This window comes from Salmo salar, chromosome 11, assembly GCF_965601325.2.
Source record: "Salmo salar chromosome 11, fSalSal1, whole genome shotgun sequence".
Classification (NCBI taxonomy): Eukaryota; Metazoa; Chordata; class Actinopteri; order Salmoniformes; family Salmonidae; genus Salmo; species Salmo salar.
Window position 1 is genome coordinate 29,224,758 of NC_138301.1, and position 19,087 is coordinate 29,243,844.

Sequence of the window (19,087 nt, forward strand, 5' to 3'; positions counted from 1 at the left end):
GGGACAGTGAAGAAGGGGGGCTTTGGAGTACACAGGTCTGTGGAGCATAATCCAGATTTCACTGGGAGGTTGGGTAGGGACTGTATGGAAGGTACACTGCATGAGTTCAAGTCCATAAAATATGTCTGATGGATTATAGAATTAAAGAGGTGATTGCTCCCTTGCTGTTTATACTTTCATAAATAAAATTGCCCAAAAAAATGTTTTACAAGTTATACATTTGCTAATTACAGAGCACAGACTTTACTGTAGAGAAACTAAAACTAAAGGGAAAATAAAGTTACTTTACTAATGTGTCCCATCCTCCCCTTCAGACATTACCACCTTAAACCAGTTAGGTCCATTAGACAACAACACTAAAACAGCATGTTATAAAGGCTGCAAAACAAACATCAATACCCGTAGTGGTGGAAACGAGACAGATCTGCATCTTCCATAAGAACGTTATGGAAGATGCACATGTGCATGTCTGTTGATTAAAAAGTGTGTATTCATCTTATTCTATCACACTGGACAGTGGCATGGAGACACACTCCAAAAGCCTGTCTGTCAGAGAGCCACATGGGCAGACTAGGGGCAGCCCCACTCAGCCTGTAGAGATTGTGTTTCACCATGTTTCACCCCAGTCTTCCTGTGGTGCTGTGTTGTGAAGCAGAAAGCCACTACTGGGAGGCACAGTGGAAGAGATCAATTCTACACATTCCTGCCACCTGAGATTCAAGTGTTTCTGTAATGCTGCACAGCTCAATCAATACTTAACCAAACCTAGTAGGGCTGTTGCCTGCTGCACGCCTGGGGGAAAAGACCCTCCTCCACCACACATCACTAGGACCACTCACTGAGGGTTTGTTACACAACTAAAAGCATGTGTCTATTTCATTATTTCTCCTTATTGCATCCTTTTTCTCTCCTTTGATTACACAAGCGGAGCTGCTCCACATGCTTATCCCACCATTTTCCATTCTCTTAAATCCCTGTCCAGGCTCTCGAGTTAAGGCTGGGTTATTTTTTATGATTATGTAATTAGCAATCATTGATGGTTTGCTCCCTAGTATCTGGGCTCTCAAGCCTCTCTGAAGATTTGATCTTTCTTTAATTAGCTGAATTAAAATGATACATACATTAAAAGGAAATATTCCTGAAATGAAAAAGACCATTGTTTTCAACACATTTTCCTTGGTGCATTGCAGCATTTCAGAGCTTTGGACTGTCATCAAGGACATAGACTATACCCTACTGCAATCAGAGTAGTTTATCCACCTTGAGACTGAGTGAAAACAAGCACACTGTATCACATCAAACACTTCATTACCGCTACATGCACAACAGTGATATAGTGAACTATAGCCACACATTGTATATAGGCATATAACTCATGTTTGAAGCTCCACCAGTTCAAAGTTTGATTGAATTGAAGTAATTCCAGCTCTTCGAATAAAAACCATAATATCCATCCCTATTACATGCATTTGAAAATTGTATATATTGGTTTTATGAAGAATTAGGAATTATTTAATATGGTTGAAATAAACAAATTAAACAAACAAATTGTTCTCTATGTTGTGGTAATTTTACCATTATAATTATTGCTATTATTATTATTAGTTCATTATAGTTTATTATAATCATTATTTATTTATTTTAAATATGGTGCTTCTGGATAGAGATTGAACCAACTATAGTTATGGTATAACATATATTATTAAATTCGTGTTAATAAATCTAAAGAAAACTTTTTTCCTGCATAGTTTTGTAACTTAAGGTTACAAACGAAATATGAAATAACTTCCATTCTACATCAAAGTGTATGGAGCTAAATCTACGACTAATTAAATGGGCAGATCAGGTATCATTAGTCAAACTATAATCATAAACTGCTATATCAATAAATGTCACATTTACAAGACAAAAAAATCCGATATTATCCTACACCTCATTTCCTTGTTTACTTTTCTAAGACAAATCACTAACCAAATCACCGAGCACCGAGATCAGGACGGAGTCAGGTATATCCGGAAGCTGATGCACTGTACGAATAACTATCTATCAGGGGACCAGATGTGACCGTCAAAGGGAAAACAGGCACGGGGGGCAGGGATCTCATCGTCGGTCCCGCACCGGGCTCTCTGCAAGGATAATTTAGCGTCGAGATCTTGTAAATATTGGGGAATCTAGGCCGCTATAAAATCCCGAAGAGGAGGGGGAGAGAGAGCAGCGAGGGAGAGAGGATGCGGAGCTCAAATGAACAGGTCTTGTATTGCAGGATGTGCAATGGTGTGTTAAATTAAATGCAGCTGTTGAAAAGCAAAATGGGAAAATATGCCTCCAATGTCATCAACCGTTCCATCAACTGTCCACGTGGTCTTCCGGGCGATATGTCCCCTGCTCTAGTTTTGTGAGGCGTTACACAGAAAGTAACAATGCAGCCTGTTTTAGCACACTAGTTCAAAACAAAAATTCATATTTTCTATCACCAAATATTCAAATACTATGCGTCATGACACATTGTACGCCTAAATTGGCTAATTTAGCGACAGTTTTAGAACGTTGTTGTTCACTTTGATGTAATTTATAAGGCCTATTCTGGCCATCATCAAGAATATAATTATGCATTATTTTTACATTTGAACGAAACGTGGTCTGCAATCTGCATAGGCATACAGCCCGGACACCCCAATTCTTCCCATTCACTTCGTTTCTAATTTCACTCTGGTGAAACATGGATTCAAATGTAAAATGAGTGACAGAGAGAGTTACCCTGGCCTAGACAGTGACGATGAGTCTTCTAAATCCATCACATCAAGCCTTTGAAAGACAGAGGGTTTCGGGACCGGTCGATTCTTTAATTAAAGATTCAATGGACTGACAACAGCAGGAATGATGAACTAAGAAATGTGACTTCTGCTATCGCATATTTTTTTTATGACCGATCAACACAACCCAGGTGTCCTCATTGATTACGTCTACATCCGAACTCAGATTGTTTGACACAATCATGCAAATCACTTTCAAATTACTTTAGAAAGAATAGGCTGCTTCACAACAAGTGCCAGTCGAAAATGAGAGGGGAGATACATTAATTGACCAGTGTTATACATCCATGATACAGCATTATTTCATAAGTGCATATTTAAACTCAAATTTAAAAGTTCAAACCACAAAAAAAATATCTGATCCCTCAAATAACATGAAAAGACCAGATTTCAAAAGTAAAACCCTCCATTATCTCCAATCATAAAGCATACAAAACAGAAAGAAACAAAAGAGAATGAAGAGACACAAACACTCATAATTTTCTTTTGGAAAATGGATGTATTTGAATAATAGAGTAAAGAATGACAGTATCTTAGTTGTTAGTAGGTATTAAAGTGTAGAGAAACTGGACCCATAAAGATCTTCCAACTTTCCAAGAAAGTGCATGTAACAGTCCGAAGGTTGTCAAACCTAATATATATTTATATTTATAAAAACACTATCATTTGTCCCCTAGCCAAGATGGACTTTGTCTTATGAGCTTTATATGTACATTTTGTTGTGATGGAATTTCTAGTTCCCACGTCTCACATTATTTACATAAACGTCAACACATATGTTGCACTTGATGCCAATGAGGATGCTGAGGACATAGCAGCAATGTGGAAATCCAGCAGATGACCTATAGAAGAATCCCACCCACATGATTGGCTCTCTTCTCAGTTCAAACCAGGAAGTGGACCTCTCCGAATTCATCATCTCCTCTAACAACACAACTGTTCTGTGTTAAACTTAACACCAAAAAGCAACAACACAAAAAAGATAAAGAAAAAAAATTGAACTATGGAAGAAAGAAAAAAGGACAATACATAGAATAACATTAATGAACAAAACAGGTCAGGCCAACTGTAACTCTAAATAAACACTTGATATGCTCCAATGCTTTCTTTTTCCTTAGATAAAAGATCAACAGCGGTTGATAAGGAAAGGACTACAGCGTAATCATAGTCCCTTGCCTGAAGTCTCAATGATTCTTTTCATGGGGGAACGTTAATACACATCTGTTAGACCATCTAGAGTAGATCAGTGTACATTATTTACAGCCATTCTGTTTCACTTATTACAGATCTAATGCATCACATGAACATCAACAGTTGTGTTATATCTATATACTACAGACAAAAATAACTTAATGCCAAGGTAAAGATATGCTAAAGTTTCAAAAGCTCACTTTTAGCTCATACCCATTCTGGCTGTAGAACAGAAAAAAACGAACTGTTAATGCTTCAACTTGGTTCCGAGCAAGGTTATAATCACTAATAAATAAGCTCCTTAAAACTATAACATGTTGTACATTGTACAAAAAAAGCAAGTTCTCTTCACACTCATGTTGGTAAAGTTTCAAAGGCAAGCCAAAGCCAAGTCATTCTTTGTCTTGTTCTCTTTCTCTTTTCTCTCACTATGTGTGTGTGTGTGTGTGTGTGTGTGTGTGTGTGTGTGTGTGTGTGTGTGTGTGTGTGTGTGTGTGTGTGTGTGTGTGTGTGTGTGTGTGTGTGTGTGTGTGTGTGTGTGTGTGTGTGTGTGTGTGTTCTGTGTAGATATGAGAGGGAAAAGTCTCTAGTTGGTGGCAATCTCTTTGTTGTCCTCCATGAAACGTGTGAATCGGAAGTGGGTCCCGTTCTCGGCGTTGGCCATTTTCTCCAGGCCAGCCAGAGCGGCATTGGATTCTGTACTGTGCAGCTTCTCCAGGTTGCCTGTGAGGCCGCCCACGGGCGAGCTGCCCCCGTTCCCCATGCTCCCCGACAGAGACGGCAGGCCTCCGTTCTGGATGACAGAGATCTCGTTGGTCTTCATGGCCAGGCCGTTGGAGAAGGCTGCAGCGTACTGGTTCCAGAAGCTAGCCGGGTCTCCGTTGCCCAACCTAGATACCATGTCCTTCTGGAAGATCTCTGGGAACTTGACAGGGTTGGTGCCCAGGAAGGCCATGGAGCCGTCTACAGAGAGTCGGCGGCCACGTCTGGCAGGGGCGCTGTTCCACATGTGTGTGCCCATATGAACCTGGAGAGAGAAACAGATACAGAGAGAGGGAGAGAGAGAGAGAGAGAGAGAGAGAGAGAGAAGACGCAAATTAGAAATATTTCAAACTTGGCCATGACAAAGGCACATAGTAACAGATGATGCACTGGAAAAAAAGAAAATAATAAACAGCAAGTTAGCATTAAAATAGTTCAGCACCCTGGGTGCAGCAGGAGGATTGGTGCAGTGAGCTGTGAACGGCGTGGGGACGTGGGCATGGTGTAACCATTTTATTATGGCTAGGATGAAATACTGCATTTAATCTGAAACCTTCATTCAAATGTCTCATGAGGGAGACCCTTGTGCTTTGGTTCAAATTGCAGTGCCCACTTTCATTGCCCAGGCCAGTATTACATCTGACGTTTACCCCTGTTATGCCCTTTCCCAACGAGGACAATGTATTTTTCTTCTTCTTTTGATCCTGAAAGGATGAGTGTTACAGATAATTATGTTATTCTTTTTAAATCAATGTAGAAACATGGAGGTGTCAGATACACAACTGACTGTGTTGTCTAGAGTGATAACGTTTTAAAATATCACTTGCTAGAAATTATACATTATTTTAATAAAAACACACTACAAAATCATAGCATCAGCAAAATGTGAAATCTTGCTACAAATAATAAGGGTATTGTTTTTTTATATCAACAAGGGTGTAAACTATAACTAGTGCTGATTACCCGGTAATTGCAATCTGGTTATACATTTGACAGTGCTTCCTAAATATTACGCCTCTCTACGTTTCGCCCCCCTTGATTTCTCACAGTTGAGTGTGTGATCATATTTGGCCCTTCAGTTCCTGTTTATCTCTGAGGTTTATCACCTTTTCCAAATGATCAAAGGGAAACTCTGGGATTTTCAAGGGGTAAACTCTGGAAAACTGAGGATGGTTTCCTCTGGTTTCCTCTGGTTGCCTCTGGTAACTGTAGATAATGCTGTTAACTGAACCATTCCCAGCTGTGCTCTGCTGATCACATTCTCAGGTTTCTACCCAATAATCATATTAATAGGGTGATTCAACCTTTCCGCTGAGCTGGTTCTTTCATCAATTATAGAACATTACTGCCTCCGAATGGCACTGACATAACACACTTCAATTTGTTGCTCAAAGTTGTGGACCAAAATTCTGGTGATTTTTAATACTCCTCCTATAAATATTCATGAATAAATATGTGAACATTTTCCAATTCCATTCATAATGTTTTTAAATATACAATTGCCCTGAGATATTGAATATGTGTGTATTTTACCTATTGCATTCATAATGATTATAATCATACAATTACCTTGAGATTTCCTTTGGTGGTGAAAGCCCGACCACAGATGTGGCAGGCGAAGGGCTTCTCCCCAGTGTGGGTCCTCTCGTGTATCTGCAGAGCACTGGAGGAGGAGAAGGTCTTCCCACAAGTGTTGCAGTAGTGCTGCTTGGGTGTCCGGCGTAGAGGGGCAGAGGCTGAGAGCACCGGGGATGTAGAAGCCGAGGTGGTCGCCAGGCCGTGGGGCATGTTGCTTGCCATGTCCTTATGGTGATCCCGGTCCTGGTGGTCCCTGTGGTGTTCCCTGTGGTGTTCCCTGGGATGGTCGATGTGGTGATCCCTGTGGTGGTCCCTGTGGTGGTCCCTGTGGTGGTCCCTGTGGTGGTCCTGATGGTGGTGGAGGCCGTGGAGGAAGCCGTTGACCTCTGATTTGATCATGGAGGACAGGGAGTTCACAGAGAGGAGGGAGGGGGTCGGACTGGAGGAGAGGCTGGTGTTAGAGGGTTCGAAGAGCTGCGAGGGCAAGTCCCTCATCTGGTGGGTTAGCATGTGCTGCTTCAGGTTGCCCTTGGTCGAGAAGCCCCGGTTACAGGCCGTGCAAATGAACGGTCTCTCTTTGGTATGGCTTCGGTAGTGGATGTCCAAGGCACTCTGACATGCAAACGTCTTCCCACAAATGTCACAGGCCGTGTTCTTGAACGTGCTGCGCTCACGGAATGGGAAAAGCATGCCCAGTGGGTCTTTAGACGGGTTGCAGGATGTCAGGTCTAGGGCCCCGATGCTAGAAGGGTGATGCTGCATGAGGCTGGCACTGATGTGATCCAGGGACATAGCCCTCTGGTGCCTCTCCTGTCTCTCCTGTCTTTCCTCCAAGCTGGGGGATTTACGTTGATGTTGGGGGTGCCCATTGGTAGGGGATGGGGGCTGCATGGAAGAGGTAGATTCTGACAAGGCTGGACTCCCGGCACTCGGGCTCTCGATGTCCCCACCCAGGGATGAGGAGTCGTTAGTGAGGCAGTCCCCTTCCATTGAACCTCTGTTCCCCATGGCCTTCATTCTGCTGGCCTGCAGCTCCTCTACCAGCCTCTGGTGGGGGTTATTGTGGCTGTGATGCTGATTGTCATGGTGGCTGTTAAGCTGATTGTCATGGTGGTTGTTGTGGTGGATTCTATAGTCAATATCATGGTGGGTATTGTGGTAGGTGTTGTGATGGGCATGATGATTTTTCTCCTGCCCGTCCTGGACGACCATCTCGGGGTGAGAGGGGGAATTGCACAGGCTGTCTTGGGAGGCGTCAGCTGACTTAGGGGTGTCTGGGACGCTGCTGTCAGGGCCGTCTTCCATCCCTTCCACTCCCTCCATACCCTCCATATCATCATCAGAGAAGTTGTCCAGATCATCAAAGTTCTCATCGAAGTTCCTCTCATCGAAGGAGCCTGTATCGGAGCCCATGGACTCAGGGTAGCTGTCTGGCAGTGGGGTGTTTGGGATCTGCCCTCCCATGTGCATGCGGATGTGCTGCTGCAGGACCACCGCATTGGTGAACTTCTTCTGGCAGATGGGGCAGGAGTGATGGACCCTGAGTGGAGGCATGGCCCGGTGGACGGTGTAGTGGGTCTTCAGGTTCCCTTTGGTGGTGAAGGCTCTGCCACACACTTTACACTTGAAGGGCCTCTCTCCAGTGTGAGTACGGTAGTGCATTTTCAGAGCGCTCTGACAACTGAGCACACGGTGGCAGATGACACACTCATTGGGGTCCGTCAACTTCCTGTCGATGTTCTCCACCAGCTGCTGCAGCTTGGAGGTCTCCGACCCCTGGAGCGGGTCCAAGAGGCCCCCGAACGGGAACTTAGCCTTGAACTGCTCAGACATGAGGGGCATGAGAGGGTTGGTCATCATAGGTGGGCTGTTGGAGGTTGTGTATTCTGTGTTGCGCTCAGACTCAGAGCTCACACTCTCCATGAAGCTCGACGAGTGATTGCCCTCTTCAGTTTTCCCGTTTGACGTAGGCAGGGCCGCAGCTTCTTCAGACAACCCGTCGTTGCTTTTCATTGATGGCTCAGCAGCGTCACGACCGGAGTCAGTCTTTGTAGAAATGGAGGGGCTGGTTATGGCTACCGAATGATCCTCTTTTTTAATGAATGGTGGCAGGCTGGGCATGGTTGGTGGGAGCAGCATGCCCACTGACGAGGTCAGAGTGGAGAGAACAGGCTTGCTGTCCAGCCAGCTGGTCACAGGCTTCTCTGGAGGCATTGACATACCATATGGAATGCCGGTGCTCGTTGGAATATTGTCTAAATGCTCGGGGACAGGGTATGGGTTCATCTGAACATGTGGATACTTCTCTTTATGACGCTGGAAGTGGACCTTCAAGTTACCGCGTGTGGAGAAGCGATTGCCACAGATGTTACACTTGTACGGCCTCTCACCTGTGTGAGATCGCAAGTGGATCTGCAAGGCACTGTCACTCCCGAACACCTTGGCACAAAACCTGCACTTATGCTTGAAGAACGCCTCCTCTGAGCTGCTCTTGGGTTCAAATAAAGTTATGTTTGGTGGCTTGCCTTTCCTCTGGGCCAGCACAGCCAGAGAGTTGAGGTCCTCCACTGTGGTGCCAATACTGGGGAGGGAGCTGGAAAATAGGGGGTTTCCAGACGGGGGCTGAGGTAGATGTGGATTAGTTACAGGGTTCAACAGGCTACCTATCCCAAAGGCTGACATGGATGACTTAGTGTGTGATGGGTTACTGAGCTGAGAGTGGAGGTTGCTGCTGATCGCATGTATTGGCCTCTTGTCAGATGACAACTGGGCGTTGTTGACTGTGGATGACCCCAGTGAGCTGATGCTCTGAGATGATTCACCGCTGCTGGGGTTGTTGCTCTGAGGTAGCTGCACCCTTTCAGCCAGCTGCTTCAGGCTGCTGATGCTGGCAGACTGGCTGGCCAGGCTCTGTGCTAAGCCCGCGGCTGCAGCCAGCTGCTGAGAGAGATGGGAGCTGAGCGTGGTCAGTGGGTTGGCTGACGGCCCCAACGAGCCTCCTGGTGTGGAGATGCTGGGGGGCACCTGCATTTCAGGGGACTGGGAGGCCAGAAGCAGGATCTGGTGACGGATCTGTTCAATGAGCTGCAGCTGGTGGATCTGTTGCTGCTGCAGGCCCAGGAGTTGCTCCATCAGGGCCGGCACTGCCACCCTGGGGCCCCCGGACCCAGAGGAGCGCTGCATCTCCTGGGAGAACTGGGCCACAGCCACTTTGGTGCTCTGCAGGTTTTCGATGATGACGTTGCTGTTGATCATAGAGATGCTCCCCAGGTCAGTCAGGTTGCCGAGCGGAGGTAGCTGAGGGGCAGAGACAGTCAAGGTGCCCGGTGCTGGTCCGGAGCTGTTCCTGCTGGAGCTGTGGCCATTTCCCTCGCCCGTGTTCATGTTGATGTTACTGCCTCCCTCCATGTGGCTGCTGTCTCCATCATTGTCATGACCAGGATGAGCGTTGATTCCGGAAACGTCGACGTCCATGGATTCTTCTTTGTCGAGAGCGTTATGCTCCAAAAGGTCACTGCACTGCGCTTGATCAGTGTTATTAACCGTGTCATTCATCTGCTCATCAGGATTATGTGGAGGGGAGCCAGGCGAGAAGGTTCCGGAAGGAGAGGTAGGATTCTCATTCACTATCAGAACTAATTGATTCTTAGTGCAATTCTTCTGGTGTTGTTCAATATCTGATAGTTCAAAGAACTCAGCACAACATCTGCTACAGACATGGGCATCTGACTCCTTGCAGGGGGGGTCTTCCTCCGAGCAGGGCTCTTCTGTGTCCCCTGAAAAACACAGGAGGGGGAAACAGAGGATTAGTGATTAGAAATGTTTTGCAGCTGAAGAAGCAGCTTTATCTATTCAAATTCCTTTGTTGTTAATCTTAAGTTAATCAGTTTTACACTTATCTGCTTGATATGTTCACAAAAAATAACCATCGAAAAAGCAACAATAAACCAAAAAAAAGATTGAAAAAGACCCCTTTTAATGTGGAGGCTCTGAGAAACAGGATAAGAAAAGAATGGAAATCAATAATACTAGTTCAAATATTGTCTAAAAGTGATCTTTGAAGGTGTACATCTGGTTTCATCAAGCCAACCATCTTTTAAGTAATACTTTTCTATAGACAATCCATCAACATATACAATACTATGAAGTGAGGACATTGAGGCTTAATGACATTTCATAGAGAAGCATTGATTTCCAATATTTCATACTCCTCAATGTCTACTTGTCCACTGAGCGCAAATCAACCATTTGAAGGACTTATTAGACTTTCAATTTGCTGTCAACTTTGCTCATTTTCAACTCGACTACTGGCATCTTGGACAGGTTATCCCTGTCACTAAGCTAATTTGTATCCCGTCAGGCTGCAATCAGAATCTGACAGGCACAATAAACAGAGCCTTTGGATTCCAGATTGTTCTCTCTAGCCACACTGCAAAATTATATATGCCATTATTGTACTGATATCACTAAGAATAATCAATTTTGTTTTTACAAAAATATCTGTCATGTTTACATAACACATGTTTTTATAAATATGTTATGTATATTTAATAAATTACATAACATAAAATAACTAAAACACATTATAGTACCTAATATAAAATGAAGAGTAAAAAATAAAGTATAAAACTTTGTATAAAAAACTGTTAATTTGTATTTATGTAAATGTGTAAGTATCACAGTGATATATTATATATATATATATATACCTTCCAGGGAAAAATAAAACAAAAACATAACTACAAATGGGTCAAGAACTATGAGTGGAGCTGCTGTCATATATGTTAGAATGAACAGCTTGCTGCCCAAAACCAAGCAACTGGCCACACCAGTTTAAGCAACAGGCAATTCAATACCAACCAATAAGAATACGCAAAATGAATAATTGTCTTTTAAATGTGCATAGAAACTGGTCTTGCTTATGCAATTTCCATTCAACAAACACAGGAGTCAGTGTGAAAAGAACAAAAGGCGAGTCAACACCCCTGTGCCACTTCTGTGCTCCAGACTTTCCTCGTTCTATCTTCTTTTTGGCAAACCCAAATCTCACTGTTTAACATACAAGTTGATTTACAAATTGCAATTCTCTATGAACCCCTTTAATTGTGGGCCCCGGCGATCTACATTTTCATCAACGGTGGAAAGGGAGGAGGGTTTATTTGAAAATGAAACCCAGAGAGAGAGAGAGAGAGAGAGAGAGAAAAAAGAGAGAGAGAGAGAGAGAAAAAGAGAGAGAGAGAGAGAGAGAGAGAGAGAGAGAGAGAGAGAGAGAGAGAGAGAGAGAGAGAGAGAGAGAGAGAGAGATGAGTGCGGCCCTGCCCCACTGAGACAGGATGGCTTCCCATTGTTCACACAGCATGGGAGCGGCGGGCTCGTCGGCACGGCCTGGCCTGGCCTGGCCTGCTCATCTTGGCCAACTCAAAGCAGATCCTGTTTAATTCAGGGATTATCTCCCTCAACGTTTCTCTGCTCTGGGACATCAGATAACGCAAAGTTGCCATGACAGTAAAACCCAGACTCACACCACTCTAACCATGCAAACGGAGAAGACTCGCTCCAACATTAATGGTAACTTTTTAATATCAACCATGCAGCCCCCCCTGAAAGCGTCAGTAATGAAAAATGTGTTTGATTTACCTCGTGGGAAGGAAGAGTAGCTTTGTTTGGTATTGGTTGACCATGTGAATAAATGAAAGTGGATTTTATGTAAGAGGAAATACATAAACTTACACAATGTCCTGAATACACTGCTGTAGAAAACACAAATGTAGCTAAACAAAAATGTGAGAAAACTATCCAAAGTCAACAAAAAATAAAAGCGCTTGAACCGCCCTTCAAGTACTTAAAAAAGTTACCTAGAGGTTACAGGAGCAAACTTTTACAAACGTACAAAAGTGCACTATCAAAGCAAAAATGTAAACATCAAGTTCATAGCGGTAATTCTTATTCTCTTACTAGATTAAAGTGCACTGGAGTGTAGTCATGACACACATGTTGAAGCCGCAAGCTACTATTTCCACATATCATTAATAAAAAATGTAAAAAGGATTTAAGATTCCATACATCCAAACGTTTGTTTAAACTGTCCAATGTAATCTGTATGAAAACACTAAGAACAAGTGACTAGCTCAAGTTTCTTCAGAGACCTGTGTTTAACTTATATAGTTAGGCAGTCAGTAATAACTATCTTTCAATGTAACATTCTCTTATTCGTCAAGTGAATGGAAACTGGACATTGTGGATTGTATCACATTGTGGATTCTATCTAAACATTATCATGTTTATCGACCAAAATAACTATATCCAAAACCACAGAGAAAAATAAAACAAAGAGCATCTGCCCAAATGTAACTCTGTTATCAACTTCTCATAACATTCACTGAAACCACAATATATATATATATGTCCCTAATAATAACGCACTTGTAACAGGCTAGGATTTGACCAACCAAGGGGTAAATTCACTTTCTATATCTCAAAGTGTGTTATTCTCAACACCCAGCACACCCCACCCCACCCCCTTACTTCGTAAATACTCAGTGATTATAAAGCAAATAGTGGTCCAATTAAAACAATCAAATTATTCCATCTCAAATGTGCTCTTTCACGGGAAGCTATTTCCATACCACCACCTTGACTATTGAAAAGGTAAAACATCTCAGAAGCATGGAGTATTTGAAAGTCTTAAATCTATAATCATGTACTGACATGTAATCATGTTTGTTTACATAAGTAGACATGCACTTAAAAATAGATGATATTGAATATTTTGTTCATCTGATATGTCTATATGAATAAAGAAAATGAATACTATGAAAATAACGCCAACAAATGAGAACAGCCACAATACACAAAACACCCAAATGTCTACAGCAACAGTGCATAAATTAGTCAATGTTTAAAAAATAGCTGAGGATTATCTCTGAATAGAAATAAAGTGTTACTCTGTATAAAAACGGTGACCTAAAACTGATAACTCTCAACATCATCATCATTCTACAAGGAGTCACCAGAGCACAGGCCTTCAGGGAGGCAGAAGAGACACATGCCAAAACAGAGCGCCTCTGATACAAAGGACAGAAGAGAGTAAATAATAAGTGATATAGAAATGTGGATTAGTAGAAAATATGACAGAGTAGCTTTTTGAGAGTTCCTACGTTACTTTGTAGGGACGCTGGCTTCAAGCCTCTTGACACTTGTGAATTCAGTAGGATGTCTGATGCCTGATGTCTGATGCCTGCCTGAGCTAACCCACCTCCTCTCCAGCCCTCACACTGCTGGCCTCACTGGAAACATCCCAGTGAACACTAGATGGGGTTCCACTATAGCTGCCGTTTCCCGGATGGACAAGCCCCAGCCTTAGCAGCTCTGCCCTGGTGACATGATTAAAGCTTAAAGGGGAGGAGAAGGGAGAAAAGCAAGCAAGTCCTTCAGCCGAGATACATCTCAGCCTTCCACTTTATAAACATTGGCAAAATGACAAGTAACTGAATCCCTGTTGTTTGTGGGGTACAACAGTGCGAAGGGCCAGGGACCGCCCTGCCGATCTCCCTCGGGGGGGGGCTACTCTTGCAGGGTGGAAGTGGATGCCGATCACATTGATAAGACCCCCCCATCACAAATATAGGACAGGGTCCCTGCTAGGCCCCTGTGGCTCTGATCAGCGGGGTCAATGACGAGGTACAGGAGAACACACTGCGGCCTGAACTCTCATCAACTTCACACAGGGAGACACAGGGGGACCCTGGCAAAGGTTAAAACAGCTGAACATCCCACCCGAGAACTCTCTCTCTCTCAGAGAGACGAGATGAGAGAAAGACAGACAGCCTTGACTTTCAACCTCATACACTAACTACCCAGCGGCAAATGCCCTCAGCGTCTCCTTAAAATGTATTGGGAATGTTAGCCTCCCTCTTTTTATTTTGCATACAGAGACTCAAGTATTCCATGTCCCTAACCCATAATTAAAGGTATTGCATTTTCAGCTTGTTTAATGCATGATGCATTTGGGTTATTTATTGTGAAACTCAGTAGGCAGCAGTCTGCTGACAGAGAATGACTAAAGATACTATTCACTACTTTATTACATTTTAGGGAAAATGCAGCAGTCAAGGAAAAACAAGTATGATTCTAGGTATAGACTATGTTTTGCATTGATCCTTAGTTCCAACCAAATCATGCAACCTTAGGTAGCAGTAAATGCTTCTTATGCAAGGTTTTAGTTGGGTGAAACAGAGCTTTATTTCCAGCTAGCATAACATGTTTTTTAAAGGATACTGCAAACAACATAGTTGTACACACACTGAAAGAGCTTAAAACATGGACAATGTCAAGTCAGTCCAAAAATATTGATTTGTTTTTTATGAAAAATGTCTCGATGAAAATATATGTCCATACAACTCCTCAGAAGGAAAATACATAGACAATATGTATGGTAAAAACAGCCATATAGGGTCAATTAAAGAGCCTCTAGAGTTTTCTTTCTGTAGGCTATGTCATGGCAAACACTTCTAATAAACAGATATTAATTATAATAATACTAATAATAGTGTAATATGTGCTACTATAGAGCAGTAACTACAAACAAGTCAAATGTAATCTGTATCAGAGACAGGAGCTCATGATTTCCTTTGAAAATACCAGTGCAATGACAATATAGTCTGCAAAAAGACAAAGCCTAATCTAACTTCCATTTAAACTAATTAACAGAGAAAACGCAACACTTAAATCTACTATATATGTGAGACTTTTAAAATACATCTACAATTCTAGAATGTTAGATCGAAACTACCGTCGTTTCACTATGACCATTCAACCATTTTGAAAATAGTTATTTCAGTGAATTGTACGTTTGAGGAAATATATACTTTACAAACCTTAATAATCTGCAAATTGCTTGCTATTTTTAAGATAGTGAAACTTCAACTTTGCCGCATCAAAATACCTTACAAACACTATAGGGTGAATATGACTATGGGTGTTGTAGGCCTATAAAAAATACTTCCATAACCTGGTTTTCACAGCAGGTCTAAACATTTTTAGCAATAGAAAATTAAAGCCCAGCTTGTTATAGGTCTCTTTGGAAAACATAATTTTATCAAATGTATCATCATAAGAGGAAACGTGACTGTTGGGTGAACTTAACAGAGATGGTCAGTTGGTCACTCCGGAGTAGTGGAAACTCGCAAGGGTGACAAAGCGTTCGAAAAGCAACCAAGGTAGTTGCATAATAGAATTCATTCAACCACTGTCGCCATCTTTTTGATGGTCTCAACCAGAACTTGACATATTTCTTTACACTAGCTAATTTTCATGACGTGAGGTAATTTGGTGCTGAGCTTTTGTTAAAGTAAATGAACATAAACCTTTTACATATTTTTTTTAATTATAGGTAGAAGTTTCAGGGAGAAGTTAAGTTATATCGTAAAATAACAGGCCTCTGTCCCTCACTATTTCTTTCTCTCTCGTTTTCTCTCAGTGTGTGTGTGTGTGTGTGTCTGTGAGAGAGAGAGATAGATAGAGAGAGAGAGAGAGAGAGAGAGAGAGAGAGAGAGAGAGAGAGAGAGAGAGGGGGGCTGGGGGCGAAAGAGAGAGAGAGAATCGGAAGCAGTATGTCTGTCATCTATGCTAACATTTACGTTTTTTTATATTTTGAAAATTATGGTTTAGGAATATACACCGGCAGGTAGCCTAGGGGTTGAGCGTTGGACTAGTAACCGAAAGGTTGCAAGATCGAATCCCCGAGTTGACAAGGTAAAAATCTGTCATTCTGCCCCTGAACAAGGCTGTTAACCCACTGTTCCTAGGCCGTCATTGAAAATAAGAATTTGTTCTTAACTGACTTGCCTACTTAAATAAAGGTTAAACAAATACACAAGGGAAATGTAGGATGTAAATAAAAAGTGTGCATGTGGCTAAGCTTAAAACCATTATAATGTATTAACATTAAATAAGGATATACATAATAATTATAAGGTGGCGACAGTTAGCCTGGTGGTTGGGCCAGTAAACGAAAGGTTTCTAGATCAAATCCCGAGCTAACAAGGAAAATAATCTCTCGTTCTGCCCCTGAACAAGGCAGTTAACCCACTGTTCCTAGGCCGTCCTTGTAAATAAGAATTTGTTCTTAACTGACTTGCCTAGTTAAAAATACATTTTAAAAAAGGTAATTTTTGTTTCAGTGTTCTGGTGCATCACATTGAGATTGTGGTTTAAAAGTCATATAATTTGTAAACGAATGTTTACCATCCGCCATTAAGACCACAAGATGTCAACAAACTGAAAATCGATAATTCAAGCAAATGTTTATATTTTCTTATCATTTTATTTTCATCCAGCCAAGGCTTGGCTGAGAAATACCGACTTTGTAGACTAGCCTATGTACAGGACAGTCAAAAAACAGTAGAAACTTTACGCGAGTATGCAAATGATTATTTATTTTCTATATAGGCCTAAACCCAAAATAGAAGGCAATCATTTAAGAAAATACTGGTTATTTCGACGCAGAAGTACTTGTCCGTGCATAGTGTACAGTTGGGCAACGATTGGAGTGAAACTAAGTCGACTACAAAAGCAGAAACTTGAACGAGCCTCTCGCTGCAGCAACTTTGCCTGCAGCAGCAATAGAGGAAAATTGCTTCAAAGTGTGTAAGACAAAAATGCTGATTAAAAACTCAATCTTTGTAGCCTACCTTGCAAAGTGTTCTAAAAAGTGCATACTAAAAGTGTAGGCTACATAGAAGCCTATGTCGAGGTAAAAGTAGGCTAAGCAGCCTAATAACAACATTTATTTTTACACAGTTATATTTTGTAACATAAAGTTTAATGCTAAAGTAATATGAACAGCAAAACGCAATAATATTATATTTTCAAGAATAAAAGTAATTAGCTGTGTCTTAGAGCGATCTAGAAAAGGCACGGGCCATAGTTCGATCATAAAGTAGATAGTCTATACATATAACAAATGTGTCTTGTTATTATGATAAGCTGATTTTGAGACTGCAAATTGCATGGATTCATAAAAAAATTGTCTAACTCAGAAAAGGGGGAAGAGTTCCTATCCAAAAAGAAACAATCATAAAAAGAACAAAACATCTGAAAACCAGCTATTAAAAGATAGTAGCGTGGATAAGAGCGATCCATTGCCCGAACTTACCATTGTGCTTGGATAAGGCCAGATGAGGGTCCGATTGGAAATGTTGCGGCTTTGCTTGTTTCCTCCGCGACATGCTGGCTCACACATCAGCCAAGGAAGAATAAAAAATGACCAAAAAATCTGCTCAAAATTACAAAAATCGAGTCCATCCACCGCGCATTTGTCCTGTTATGATTATCAATAATGTTTTGCGATTAATCATAAGAGGGTTCTTTGAAAGGCGATTGGCACCTCGCCAGCCCTCTATTCAAATTAAGTCTCTTTAATCAATTAGGTCCTGATTTGCTGGGGACTCTTGTCTCTCTCTCAGCTCCCACCCAATGAGTTGATCCGTGTGGAAGAAAAGGCTGGGTTTTCCAACTCCCTTTAGATACAGTTTAACCCTTCTTAGCAACCAGCTGGTAGCTACGTAAAGCTTATCTTGGCTACTAGTGGAATGTCAGAGTCTTCAGTCCATGCGCGGAACCGTATCTTTCCTATTGACCAAGCAGCGATCAAACCCAGCAGAGTTAGGTCAATTTGAACTGACGAGACGCTCACGGTGAAACCTCCCAGATCTCACATACAAATACTTTCCACAACTCTGGTCGCTGTTGCTGTGCATATCCTCTTTTCAGATTTGCATTGAGGTCGTTGTAATTCAGATCTTGTATGTTGAAACACCGATACCTAATCGTTGGTTGGTGGTGCCTCAAGGCAGCGAGGAAAACGTTTATCGACTATAGAAGGCTCGTGCGTAATGGCACCGTAGGTGTCTCGGAACTCCAAGATATGTATCGAATATCCAAATCAGATTCATTTGATTATCGCCGAACGGGGTTAGTAACACGTTTTCATCACACATCGCATTCCGCGAACAAACAAACTTTAAGGGCCCATGTAGGACTGTGAGAAATGTTGAGCCCAGCCCACCTATGATGTGATTGGTCACTGGGCTATTCTATCATAAACCGACGGAGGTGCAATCTCTCTCTCCCCTCTCTCTCTCGCTAATTCTCATACGCATGGTTCGCGAGCGAGTGACTGACCAGTAGAGGGGACAGTGAAGAGTGTATGATTCTGTTTCGAAGGCATGAACATGTTTGTGTTGTTTATAGATGTTTACTATACATAGGCTACTTCAGCACATCATGCATACATTTCACGAACTTGCGCGTCATTGAAACATTGAGTTGTTTTCATTTCATATGTTGATTAAATTGTTTAGCGAAACTCGCTACAATCAGCGTCGTGTCCAAATTGTAGCCTACAGTAGCCCAGCATGTCACGGGTAGCCTATGCATGTTTGTTTTGTTGCTGTACGTCAAGTTTATAATTTCATCAGTTCTGTAACAAAAAATGAGAACCTTATTGCGCAGTTGTAATGCAAGACAAAAGCAGTTGCTATTCAATAAGTGGATTTAAAGAGAATTATAATAGTAGAATAGTAGAAATTTAAAACTTTAGAGGATACACTGAATAGACGTTGATATTTGCTCCAAACACAACGATAATTGTATACTTTTTCAACATAGAGAACTACTGGCATATACAACGGGGAGGAGAATAGGGCCAGACAAGATCTTTATTGATAAAGCATTATAATACA

The 19,087-nt window shown here is 42.0% G+C and overlaps 1 protein-coding gene across 1 annotated transcript; it reads right to left on the bottom strand.

The window, feature by feature from the left end:
- Positions 1-3,292: 3,292 nt before the first annotated feature.
- LOC106562315 (sal-like protein 1) lies at positions 3,293-18,372 on the bottom strand. The gene is made up of 3 exons (XM_014127112.3): positions 17,500-18,372; positions 6,336-10,120; positions 3,293-5,031 (listed from the first exon to the last, which is right to left on the bottom strand). The coding sequence occupies exons 1-3, from the start codon at positions 17,570-17,572 to the stop codon at positions 4,591-4,593; spliced, it is 4,299 nt and encodes a 1,432-aa protein (XP_013982587.3). The 5' UTR covers positions 17,573-18,372; the 3' UTR covers positions 3,293-4,590.
- Between the last annotated feature and the right edge of the window lie 715 nt (positions 18,373-19,087).